Source organism: Pavona decussata, unplaced genomic scaffold, assembly GCF_977016875.1.
Source record: "Pavona decussata unplaced genomic scaffold, jaPavDecu1.1 SCAFFOLD_348, whole genome shotgun sequence".
In the NCBI taxonomy this organism is placed as follows: domain Eukaryota; kingdom Metazoa; phylum Cnidaria; class Anthozoa; order Scleractinia; family Agariciidae; genus Pavona; species Pavona decussata.
Window position 1 is genome coordinate 174,425 of NW_028145732.1, and position 11,881 is coordinate 186,305.

Here is an 11,881-nt window from a genome sequence, read left to right on the forward strand (position 1 = left end):
AAGTGTCAAGGAAAACTTTAGTCCTTTTTCAAAAAGGACTCCTTCCCAAATTTCTGACCAATTAGGTATTGTCAAAAAGGAGTCTAGTCTGTCTTGTCTCTCTGTTTTTCTCTGCGCTTCTCTCTCCTTCTTTCCATTTACTTTCTTGAATGGTTACCAGCAAAGTACCCAGGCAAGTTATTGGAAACATGTTTTAATAAGTTTTAAATAATTACTTAGCCCCATCTGGCTGTGGGGACAAGGGGTGGGGGGTGGGGGTGGTAGGTAAGGAATGTTCCCAGGCACTTCGTCCAAGAAACACTGCTATTTATGTGCCACCCCTTATGAGTCACCTTTTAAACCCACTGGACCTCAGGTATGTACAATACCATGTTGATACAGTCGGTATTCTTCTCCACTCTGGTTCTAGAGGCCCATCAAATGAAAAAGCCAAACTGGAGCAACCACGTCATCGAAAATGAGAAAAAAAAAAATTTCTGGTACCAAGGATAAGTAAAAAAGTACAGCAAATGGATGCAAGGGTGATGGGAAGGGGGAACATTGGGTTTTCTATTCTGAGACTTATTGCGTAGGACATGCTCTTCCTAACATTCACCCTTGCTAGCACAAATGAAGATTTGCAGAAAAGTCAATGTGTCCGGGACAGTTTTATTTCCCCTTCATAATTTTCCATCTAATGTTAATTTTAAAGAAAATTACATGTCATAGACATTTTAAACTCGTGTACAATTTCATAAAATTTCCAAATGAAGTACTCAACAATTCTTCCAAGAGATTAAATTGCACATCAATAAATTGCCAACTATTCATACACATATACTCAAACACAGAAACAAATGCCTATTACCTGAAATAAAAAAAATGCAATACAAGAAGGGTATAATTTGCCCAAATATTTTGAAATGTGGCTTTTCCAAATAAGGCAGTAATGGTAAATCACATCAATGATATACCTTCACAAGGGAACCAATCAGATTGCTGAGTGCTGCAATATCTTGTGGTGAGTACATCATAAGTCTTGATCTACCACCAAGTATATTCTTATGACAGAATTGCATTGCATTGACAGTAAATAAATATTTTCACACACAAGAGAATATTAGCGTTAATAAAAAAATATGGTGGCTTCTAAGGACAAAACACTTCCCAGAATTGAAAATACTTCCAAGGACTGAAAACACTTCCTGGGATTAAAAACATGCCCCAGAATTGAAAAGACTTTCCCTAATTAAAAACATGTCCCAGAATTGAAAAGACTTTCCCTAATTAAAAACATGTCCCAGAATTGAAAAGACTTTCCCTAATTAAAAACATGTCCCAGAATTGAAAACCGGCTTGTCAGAACTCTTGGTAACAAGGTCTTCTACGGGACTGTTCAATGATGGGAAATATTTTCAGTTCTGGTAAGTGTTTTTAACTTTCAAAAGTGTTTTCAGTTCTGGGAAGTGTTTTTTACTCTTGAGAGTGTTTCATCCTTATGAGCCACCCTAAAAATAATCTGAAAACACAAAAAGGTTATTTTAGTCTCACAGCATCCATCCATCAAATTCTTGAGATCAAAGAGGCTCTTTTGACAGCATGCTTGAAAGTTTCTTGCCTAGCAATATGTTGTTCCAAACCTTTAAAAAAAGTCTGACATTTGAAGTTATTTCAGAAGTTTTTTCTAACAGGGTCCAATGACCAGCTGCTATAAATTTCCAGCATTGTAAGTATGAAATTCCTTTAGTAATAGGACATTTTCACTATGGCGTCATTTGACTACAACTACCAGAATCCTTCAGTTTTTTGTTTTCTCATGCTAATCAGAGCTATTGTTTTTTGCTCTCCACTGGGATTACAAAATTTGAATTTGAAAAGGAAAACGAAATGAATTCTGGTAGTTGTAGTCAAATGACGCCATCATGAAAATGGCCTATTCCTTGTAATTCTTACATGGGGGATCACAAGGCACAAAAAAGGCCTGATTTCTATTTTATCAGAATTTCACTCATTTTTTCCACTTAAGATCACAGACTAAAGCTAAATGATCTGAGGGCATAACCACAGATGGCAAAGCTAAATGAGAGGAAAGCTCATCTTCATTTGGCAGGGGAAGAACTGATTCCACTTCAAAGTACTTGTTATCCGCAAAAATGTAGTCAAGAGTTCCCTTAAATCCTCCAGTATAGTTTGTGAATGGAGGAAAGCCACAAGCAGAAAACAGACTGAAGTCATGACTGAGTGATAGTGTTGCACAATGTTCCTCCTTGTCTTCACAAAGTGTCCAGTCACGGTGTGTTGCGTCAACATGACCTGTTGTGAGGAGTTCAACAAGACCAGTTCTTGGATTGCTGTTGAAATCACCACAGAATAGAAAAGCTACTTGCGGCTGAGTGGTATCATTGGTTTTCTGGGAGGACATACTCTCAACATCTGCATTTGTGGAAATGTCTGGATTGTTCATGTCATTTCCAGCAGCATCAATGCAAAACCTTGAAATAACTTTCTGAGCATGATTTAGCACAATAGCAACCTGAAGTAAGCGTATGTGAGGAAAGCTGGGTTTAAAGTAAAGATGTGTGTTAGCTACACAGAGATACTGGTTATCAAGACCATTCACTTTGAGAATGGACAACTGAACAACAGCGTTCCTCTTTTGCAGAGTTTGCAGTAAAATTGGCATTGCTGATATGTGATCTAACACCACTTCTTGTGCTGGATCTTCCAGGAGGGCTTCATTCAGAATAATGTCATGTTGGCTTATCAGTGTAAATTTGCTTTTCCGAAAAAATGTTGCTTCCCCTTCTGGGACTTCACCGCCTTTACATCTCAACAAACCTTCAAAACCCATTGTTTCAAGAGCTGGGCTGAGATTATTGTTGAATAATTTAAATCCACACTCTTGGAGGCAGATTAGATCAGCATTATATCCAGGAATTTCCTTGAGAAGCAACTGTTGACGATAGCTAATGTCCAAAGCATATGGCGGGCAATAGGGGTACAGCACTGTCTGCGCAAACTCATCCCTGGAGTAAGTATCAGCAAGGATGTTATATGAGATGACTCTCAATGTGCTGTGGTCAGCAGTTGGCTTTTTGGTGTACATGTGACGAGCGTCAAATGGGCAAAACCCAGGTCCTGCTGCTATGGTGACTGTACTCAACACCTCTGATTTCACGCCACTAACTCTCACAGCATTTCCAGGCGCACACAGCAGTTTGAGATAACATCCAACATCTAGAAGGGAAGGGGTGTACAAAAACTCATTACCAACTTCCTCCCAGTTTAAGACTTCACTTGCCGAAGCAGGGACAGAACTTGCTTGTTCCTCACTGTGATTGTTTGATTTGTACCATGTGTAACTACAGTGCTGTTTATCAGCAAATTCCAGACTCAGAGAAGGCATCACAGGAAAGCCTGACATGATGTTGTCTGGAAGCGACAAAGATAGGACGGTGGGAGGGTTGACTTCAACAGTGAAAGCTTCAGATCCAATTTTTAAAGTTGAACCATCTTTCCAAGCATCTTCATTGGTCAGACTTGAGCAAACTAGCGTACCGTTAAACCAAAGACTCGCACGCCCATCTCCATTATCACCACTTTCGTTGCAATCGGCTTCCTTTCTCGCTTTTTTCGTTTTCTTCTTTGAAGAAAGCTCGATTCTAGTCAACGCTTTAGACAACATCTCTCCCTTGCTTCGCTGCATGTTACGCTGCTTTCCTTCGCGATTGAAGGAAATCGTCAAATGATCTTCCTTCTGCACACTTCTAACAACTGCTATTGGCATTTTGGATGCGAAATAACGAAAGTAACGAGGCTTTCTAAAACTGAAAAACACTTTCGATGAATTTGCCCTTACTAAACCAGCAAGGCAACTCATAGTTAATGTGAGAGGGACTGGGCCGGGTATAGCCTCTTGCATCATCATGGATCATCATGTGCAAGGTGTCGTGCAACGTGCAAGGTGCCTAGCAGGGGGAGGGGGCGAGAAAATGGGGGGGGGGGGGCAGTCCTCCTATATCTTCTCTCACTTTTTCTCACTCCTCCTTCCCACTCCCCTTCCCCTATTAACGATAAGCTTTTTTCTTTTTTGTATTTTGTATTTAGTTTTAAACGCTTTAGCGTGCCAACTGGCTTGTTAGACGCCGGTGTGACAAATGGCTCCATAACGTGCAGAGACTTTGAAGGATACCATCAAATATGTTTCCATTCCCAGCTCCGTGATTTATTATCCCCAGCCCCACTGACCAAGTCCCATTTCCAAAGTGTTAAATAACATTTTCCCAAGAAGGAAAATCACATTTCCCTTTTACCCCTTAAGGACGTAATACAAGCTATCATCGCTTTTGGTTTCCTATTTCAGTTTTTGTGAAGTCTAAAATTTTTTAAACTCTTCTCTAAGCAATGGAAACGCGGAAAATTTAACACGCCACAGGTGATGTAATTCCGAAACACGAAACCCAAGCGGGCACATTGTGACGCACGTGATTTTGCTGTTTGCTGGTTTTAGTACATTTCCAAATTCCAATTTGATCTGGAGAGTGTCCCTAATTAGTACTCCTCGCTAAAAACTACTTAAATAAAGTGATTTATTTAAATTTTACTCGGCTGTCCAGAAGCTTTCTGACTTCACACGCGTAAGGGACTTAAAGTGCCTGTCAAGGTCCTTCAAATTGGTCAAAACAGAGTACGTATTTTACATTCCTGCTTCCAAGAATGATTTTATGAATTTTTGGGAGAAGGGGGGTGGGGGCCGAAAATAGACAAACCAAAGGTCTGCTCAAAACCTAAGTGTCGATTGGTTGAATCGATTCTGTTCAGCGAGGGTGGTACACCTTATGATCCATTTTCACAACCTCAGCAGTTACACAATAAGTTTACTAGTACCACTAAGTAGCTATTCATTAAACGGCCAAACATGCGGAAAAAAGGTCGATTCAGGAAACAACAATACCGTAGCAATATTTTTTATCGCACGTACTTAAGACTGCCTTGCTATATAAAGCAAAGTCAGCGTTCGGTCGCTGTCTAGTGTAATCCCGTTGTTTCAAAGCCTGCAGTAATGGAGCGTTGGGTGGCGAACGGCCTAAGAGTGATAATGAAGTTTTATGCCAGATTTATTCCTTCGGACTGGGTATTATTGGAATACTGACGTCTGCGTTGTTAGCTGTCAGCAGTTTTTAAGCCTAATATCTTTGAAGTGTTTTCAGTTGGATGGTTACACCTTAGAATTTTCATTCAGAGTCCAAAGTCCAAATACACCTTATGCAGCATAATAAACAGCACCACAGGAAAGTACTGCTCAGTAGCTTTCATTTGAATGGTCACACTTACGGTAAGGATTTCACCAACAGACACAAAAGTTAAAACTACCTCCTGCAATAGTATTACTGGGAAAACTGCGATCAAGGTGACAGTTCAAGGCCAACCAAGCAAGCAGTCATCCAATCGATCAATAAACAATCAATCGGTCAGTCTAAAACGAAATAATTTCTCCTTCAAACACTTCGAACTTATTTCTCGACTTTAAGTTATTTTAATATAGTGCGTCTCTCCGATTATCTCAACGAATGACGTCACACTCTATTGCACGCCAAGAACACGGGGACGAGGTTTGAAAGAACTTGTCAATGGTTTTATTCACATTTCATTTATTTTTTTTAATCACATATGGATATTTTAACGATATTTCAATGGGAGAAACTGCATAGCGGTACAGGATTGACAAAACAAAAATCATGCGTTAGGGTACTTACCGTCTATTAATCTCACTATAAACTGCTAATAGTAATACAGAGCTAAAAACAAATTGTCCGGAAAAAAACAACAGAATTGTGAAATAGGTTGAGGAAGGATATTTAGAAAGTCTAACACTCCAATTTTATTCAAGTACAATAACATCAGGTTCGTCTTTGATTTCTATTACAACAGGTTGAGCGGCTGGCTCTTCCGCCTTCTCCTCTGGTTTGTCTTTTTCCATTTCTTTCATCTCCTTGCTCACCGTAGGGGTTCCCTGTGGATTAGATGGGCTGCTTGAAGTTTGTGTCTCTTGTGATGAAGTGGCTTGGTGGTCCTGTGCTGAGAGGGCTAAGGAATGCTCTGCTTTTTTCTTTTCTTGAGCTCTCCACTAAAATTTTAAGAAAACGACGACAGTTTTGATTTTTAAAACCTGTTTTGACAGCTCTTCTGTCGTCTTCCGTTTAAATTGTAATCAAAATTTTAACTAAAGATGACGTAACATGTTTTAGCTTTGTAACTGTTGTAGTTCTTCTTAAACTTTTAAACTGTCTACTGCTCTCCATGAGTAAAAATATTAAAACAAAGAGTACACCACAGCAGGAAACAACCGTTTTTGGCGTAATTAACTGCTGATGACGTATCTCGGTCCAGCGTTCAGGGTGAGGGTCGTAACGAGGTATATTTTTCCCGACTGATCCCACATTTTGGCCTTAAATTTTGATCCCAAAATCTTTATAAATCTTGATCCCTGATACCGTGAAAATTAGTTGATCCCTAGGTTCAACTCAAACGCGGAATCTGGGTCGGACAAACGGCGCATAATTGTTGTTTGATTAAACTTGAATAAACTACAAAATGGGTCAAAATGAAGTGTCCTTGAGTTTTTCTTTTTTTTTTTTTAACTTAGGCGCAGCCCACGCTGTCTGAAAATCACGCTTAGGCCTCAAAGGCCACCTCTGTGTTTGCATATCAAAGTTGACACGCTTATTAACACCTTTAAAGGCAGACGGTTTCATGAAAGCTTTGGCACCTCTAACGGTATACTTCATGTATGCATACCAAACCAAGGTGCGGACTTCTGTAGACCTGCACTTTTCAAAAGCTCTATTTTCACTGGACCCTTATAACCTGCAGCTGCATTGTTTTTAGGACTGGGAACATTGTTCTGTTGTTCGTTCCTTTGTTCTTTCGACCAACCATGTAAAACGCTGCAAATATGGTGCAGGTCGCCCTACGGACTTGGCCGTAACTAATGAACGACTGGCCCTATAGGAACATAATATTTGGCTACGAGAACAAGATTGAGTACAAGAGGGACTTTTCAAATCTAGTTCCCCTGTTTTAAATAATCACTTGTCACTCCAATCTTGTTTCTGAGGTCTACTTTTCTACTGGAAAGCAACAGGAAAGAGTAATTCGGAGTTTCAGAGATGTCACTAGTCTAAAATTTGAAAGCCGTACTTGTATTCAGTTTTGCACTTGTATATCTAAAGATCCCTATAGCAGTGTTGGATCTTAGGGTGGGACCCCAGGGGCTCCCTTTGTATGTCTTCTAACAAGAGGCGTGAGCAGAAATTGTTTAAAATCCTGTAACATCTTCACTTTCCTATTATTTTCATTCCGGGCCTTCAACTTACAGAAAGGTCGGAATCGATCACTAAAAAGGTGCTACATAGTAACGTGAAAACTGCAAAGGACCGCGAACGATAATGCTGTCAGTTGACGTAGGATCTACAAGAGACCTAATCAGCCAAAACTAAACTGTAACACAAACTGCAAGGCTGATACTACGTGAAAGAGTTGACTTTGCGAGACAACAACCCGACAGAAACCGACAAAACAGGGCTGCAACCGTGGACAGCTGTTTCGTTCTTATTGGAACTCGTCAGCACGGTGTAGCAGTTCTATATGAGACCAGCGACAGAGCCAGCTCAAATAAAATGCAACAAAACCCATGTCCTATCAAGTTTCGTACTCTGAACCTGCCCGCTCCCCGAATCACGCGTTGCCACACCACGTGCCTCAGGGAGAAAGCAGACAAAGCATCGAATTCCTGTCTCGCAAAGTCAACTGAATGTAGATGGCCAAAACCATCTTAACATTGAAACGCATGGACAAAACCATGCTTAAAAGGCACAGCATATCGGATCTGTAAAGACCTACGGCCCCAAAAAATAAAGTAGACGTGAAAACTGCAAAGGACCGCGAACGATAATGTTCAGAGTACGAAACTTGATAGGACATGGGTTTTGTTGCATTTTATTTGAGCTGGCTCTGTCGCTGGTCTCATATAGAACTGCTACACCGTGCTGACGAGTTCCAATAAGAACGAAACAGCTGTCCACGGTTGCAGCCCTGTTTTGTCGGTTTCTGTCGGGTTGTTGTCTCGCAAAGTCAACTCTTTCACGTAGTATCAGCCTTGCAGTTTGTGTTACTACATAGTAACCCCCACCCCCCCCCCCCAAAAAAAAAAAATACAAAAAAACAAAACAAACCCCAGATTGCGTGTATTATTTTAGCCGCAAAGCCTCTCTTGGTTACTGTGTAAACGCCTTAATCCAATCAAATCAATCATTCAAATCAGGTTTATTTACCACACAAAAAATACCGCACAAAAAAATAAAACGAAAGAGGCAAGTAAACCTGAAAGAAATCACCAGGCGTGCCAGAAGATTGACCACAGGATACCCAACACTCACCTCTTCGAAATCAAAGCGAAATGGTTTTGCCATGTAATAGTGTTCTACGCAGTCTGCTGCAGTCTGAAGAAAAAAATGTGCAAAGTAATCTTTAAAACGTTGGCTGCAAACAAGAACGAGAGTATCCGAGAGTGGAAAAAACTTTCGACTCTCGCTAAAGTTTTGCCATAGAAAATCTCCTCAGCGCTCTCTCAGCAACTCTCGTTCGCTTGATCCAGTATCATGCATTCTTGCTTCTGAATACTCTCTAAGTCTCACACAGTTTTCTTAACTCTCGTCAGGCTTTCCAAGAGTTTGAATTTTCGGCAATCCTCTCTCTTATTTTACCGTAAAGTTTCATGCACACTCACTGACTGTCAAACATCGGATTTGAACTCTCGTCAATTTTTGCCCTCAATCGGCCGTGTGTTTATTGGGTTTAATATATGAGCTCGACCGGCCTGAACTGTCTCGGAAACCTTCGCAATAAAGAGCCGAAAAGAACTGAACGTTTGTTTCCTCAGTGCTTTGAAGCGATTTTCTTGTGAATGTCGCAAAACCAGATGCAAGAGTTCTCTTCCTATCTGGCGACACAAATCACACAATGAACCAATCAGCGGGCCGAGAAAATGCTCCGTCTTGCTGAAGGCAAGAGAACATGATCATCCTTTTGTTTAAGCATGCATAAAGTCTGATTGGTACTGAAGCACATGCTACAGGAGATTTAGTTTTGATCATGAAAAAGTTCGGTAATTGAAAAAAAAACGAGACGACAGCGGATTGCTTATGACTTGGATACGATTGAGACCGCTACAGCCATAAGACTCCCTATTTGCACTTGTTACAGGCGCTCGGCCGATTGTGGGAAGCAGAAAAAGGTAAAAGACAGGATCATTAGTTTATCCTCGCATACCAAATTTTTATCCACAATATTATCGCGAGGAAAAAACTCGACGATCCCTGAACGAAGGAAGAATACATCACAGGTCCATAGAAGTGTACATACTACATATGCTTACAATGTCTGGAAGGGGTTCAGCGATCTTCCGAAATCTTTTTCCATGTTTAGCTAATCTACAATGAGAAAATACATTTATTCGTAAATCACGGAAAAATCACTCAGAATAAACTCAGAAAAATCAAAGAAAGGCAAACAAAGGATAGTTAAGAAAGAATTACATGATCTTTATACCCTCTAGCAAATTTGTCGTTGCTCTCTTTCGTCCATTTTTCAACTGCCCTTCGTCGTCTCTCCCTCTCTTCATAGACTGGGTCTTCAATAAGTTCTGAACATTAAAAAGGACATCAGTTATCACACGACCGGTAATACTTGCTAGAGACACTTTTTGTAAATGGTGTTAGCTCGCGTTGCATATAAGGCTGGTTTTCACTGGCGACGGGGTCGGAGTCGTATAAGAGCCCTTTCATAAGCGGAGTTCTCAGCTATTTTTATACCCTCAATCTAGTGCTTCTGTTTCTGCTTGCGTCTCCGATAACAAACGGAATCATAGGCACAATCGGAAAAAATTGCGTAGTTACGACTCCTTTCTTTGATTTTATTTGATCGTAAAGCTCTACACTTTTTACTATGGCTTGATCTGACACCGGCTCCGCTAGTGAAACAAACCTGTATTGGGCGATATTCGTAAGAAGAAAACCTAAGTTAATTTGTAAACTCTTCTTGGAAAAAATTTCTCGCCTGTGAGCGATACATTGACAAAAGGAAAAATGAAGGAGTGGAGCTAGACTCTATACTCGCCAAGGCTTTGAATACCCTTTTTTGTGCATTCTTGAACTCACATTTGATATGCGTGCCAAACTTGCAGCTTATTTAATTTCAATAACAGGAAGAACCCCCCGGGGGCCCCCGGGGAAGAACTGAGGTTATGGAAAGAATTTAAGTAAAACCAAGATTTAAACATGTCGAAGTTTGCTAACGATTATTGTATGAAACAAACAAACAAACAAACAAATTGTCTGGTCTTTGTAGTCTCAAGGGTAACAACTTGCTACTGTTGTTTGCTACTCTAGGGCGTCTTTAGGTCATATTGCTATCGACAGTGAACCTGGTGGAAATATGGAACAATGGTGAATGAAATGGCTGAAACATAGCTGATTGGTACAGGCCTTGCGAAAACTGAGCCAAGCTTAACTCGGACATATAGAAGTCTATTCACAGCCGTTGGGGCCACTATAAAGTTGAAAGTTAAGTTTTTTTTAAAGAGTTTAACCTCGCAACGTTTGTTGAAATTTGTTGGGAGAAAAGCTACAATGAACGTTGCTTATTGTGTCATTTTTTATGGTATAGGATGAAAAGGAATCGTGAAGCAATAAATCCATTGAGTTAAGTTGAACCATTCCATCGAGCTCCATCGCCCGTGTATTATCCACGCGTTTGGAAAGCGGCATTTAAAAATAGCTGGTGTATCCAAGGATTAAATACCATCCCTGATTATTCTTTTACATGATCACAGTTCTTAAGCTATGTGATTATTAATAGTATTAATCTCGACTAACCTTCCATTACTTTATAATCAGCTGGCGCGCATGTCCTTCCTATTTCCCAACTTGCCTCCTGATAATTAAACAGAATTCTTAACTAAAGTGTAAAAAAAATAAAGTCGTTTAATAAAGAAATAGCATCCATTTCACTATTTGAGAAATAAAGTAAAGCTGGTTGGCCATCACACCTACCACTAATGCAGCTCTTTCTTCTTTTTCGTCCAGTTCAAGGATGTCTTCATCAGGTTGCATCGCATTTCGTCTTTTCCTTTTCCTAACAAAGTGGAGATTACCGTAAAAATTACCGTAGCAGTGGAGATTAACTTAAAAATACTCTTAATCATCCGTATTGTTTCGTTACACTTTTATTCATCTCAAAACAACGTGTACGCGTAAAGACTTACGATTTCTTTTTTGTCTTGAGTTCTTCCATGTGGAGTAAACACAGAGAGAAAATCTTTGCTGGTGTGATTATCCAAAGGAAAAGCTGTAACGTCTACTTTGCGGCTTGCGGCAAACAAACTGTAACAAATGTGATGTCACAAAAAACGACTTCTCCGCGAGCGCTCCGTGCGCGAGCACGCGTGGGAACTTACGAAATAACGGATTTAGATGAACCATTTCAAAGAAACTGGATAGGTTTCTCTTAAGATGTCTCAGAACACTTTCTTTTTTATATTAACAGCGTCTCTTCGGGATATTCCAACACGTCTCCCTCCTTGGCAACTTGAAAGAGGTCAAAGCGTTTTGCTTTGGTTGATCCTTTTCCTTTTCATATGCTTTTATTCACCCAAAACGCGCCCCTTGGGTTTATGATGCAGTAATGCAGGGTCATATAATTATAATCAATTGCTCGAGATTTAATCAAGGGAGAAGAGAGATGATGCCTGGCCGCGGACGAGCGAAGGGGTCTCCAGCTCCACCAACAACCACCTCGACGCAGATTGTTTCCACATGAGGAATAACCAACTACATGATCATGA

General features: G+C 40.3%; 2 protein-coding genes across 2 annotated transcripts; both read right to left on the minus strand.

Moving 5' to 3' along the window:
* Window positions 1–628: 628 nt before the first annotated feature.
* LOC146453138 (2',5'-phosphodiesterase 12-like) lies at window positions 629–3,860 on the minus strand. The gene has a single exon (XM_085096976.1). The coding sequence runs from the start codon at window positions 3,857–3,859 to the stop codon at window positions 1,988–1,990; it is 1,872 nt and encodes a 623-aa protein (XP_084953102.1). The 5' UTR covers window position 3,860; the 3' UTR covers window positions 629–1,987.
* Window positions 3,861–5,588: 1,728 nt separating this feature from the next.
* Window positions 5,589–11,454, minus strand: LOC146453139 (uncharacterized). The gene is made up of 7 exons (XM_085096965.1): window positions 11,303–11,454; window positions 11,091–11,172; window positions 10,914–10,971; window positions 9,589–9,682; window positions 9,416–9,470; window positions 8,418–8,480; window positions 5,589–6,106 (listed from the first exon to the last, which is right to left on the minus strand). Exons 1-7 carry the CDS (start codon window positions 11,329–11,331, stop codon window positions 5,861–5,863), a joined length of 627 nt encoding a protein of 208 aa, XP_084953091.1. The 5' UTR covers window positions 11,332–11,454; the 3' UTR covers window positions 5,589–5,860.
* Between the last annotated feature and the right edge of the window lie 427 nt (window positions 11,455–11,881).

What these genes read in the sequence shown, in the direction of transcription:
- LOC146453138 (XM_085096976.1), bottom strand. Translation starts at nt 3,859, where the DNA reads ATGAGTTGCCTTGCTGGTTTAGTAAGGGCAAATTCATCGAAAGTGTTT.
- LOC146453139 (XM_085096965.1), bottom strand. Translation starts at nt 11,331, where the DNA reads ATGGAAGAACTCAAGACAAAAAAGAAATC. An exon ending in CTCAAGACAAAAAAGAAATC is followed by an intron (nt 11,173 to 11,302) that starts GTAAGTCTTTAC and finishes CCACTTTGTTAG; the next exon opens with GAAAAGGAAAAGACGAAATG. An exon ending in AAGAAAGAGCTGCATTAGTG is followed by an intron (nt 10,972 to 11,090) that starts GTAGGTGTGATG and finishes TTTAATTATCAG; the next exon opens with GAGGCAAGTTGGGAAATAGG.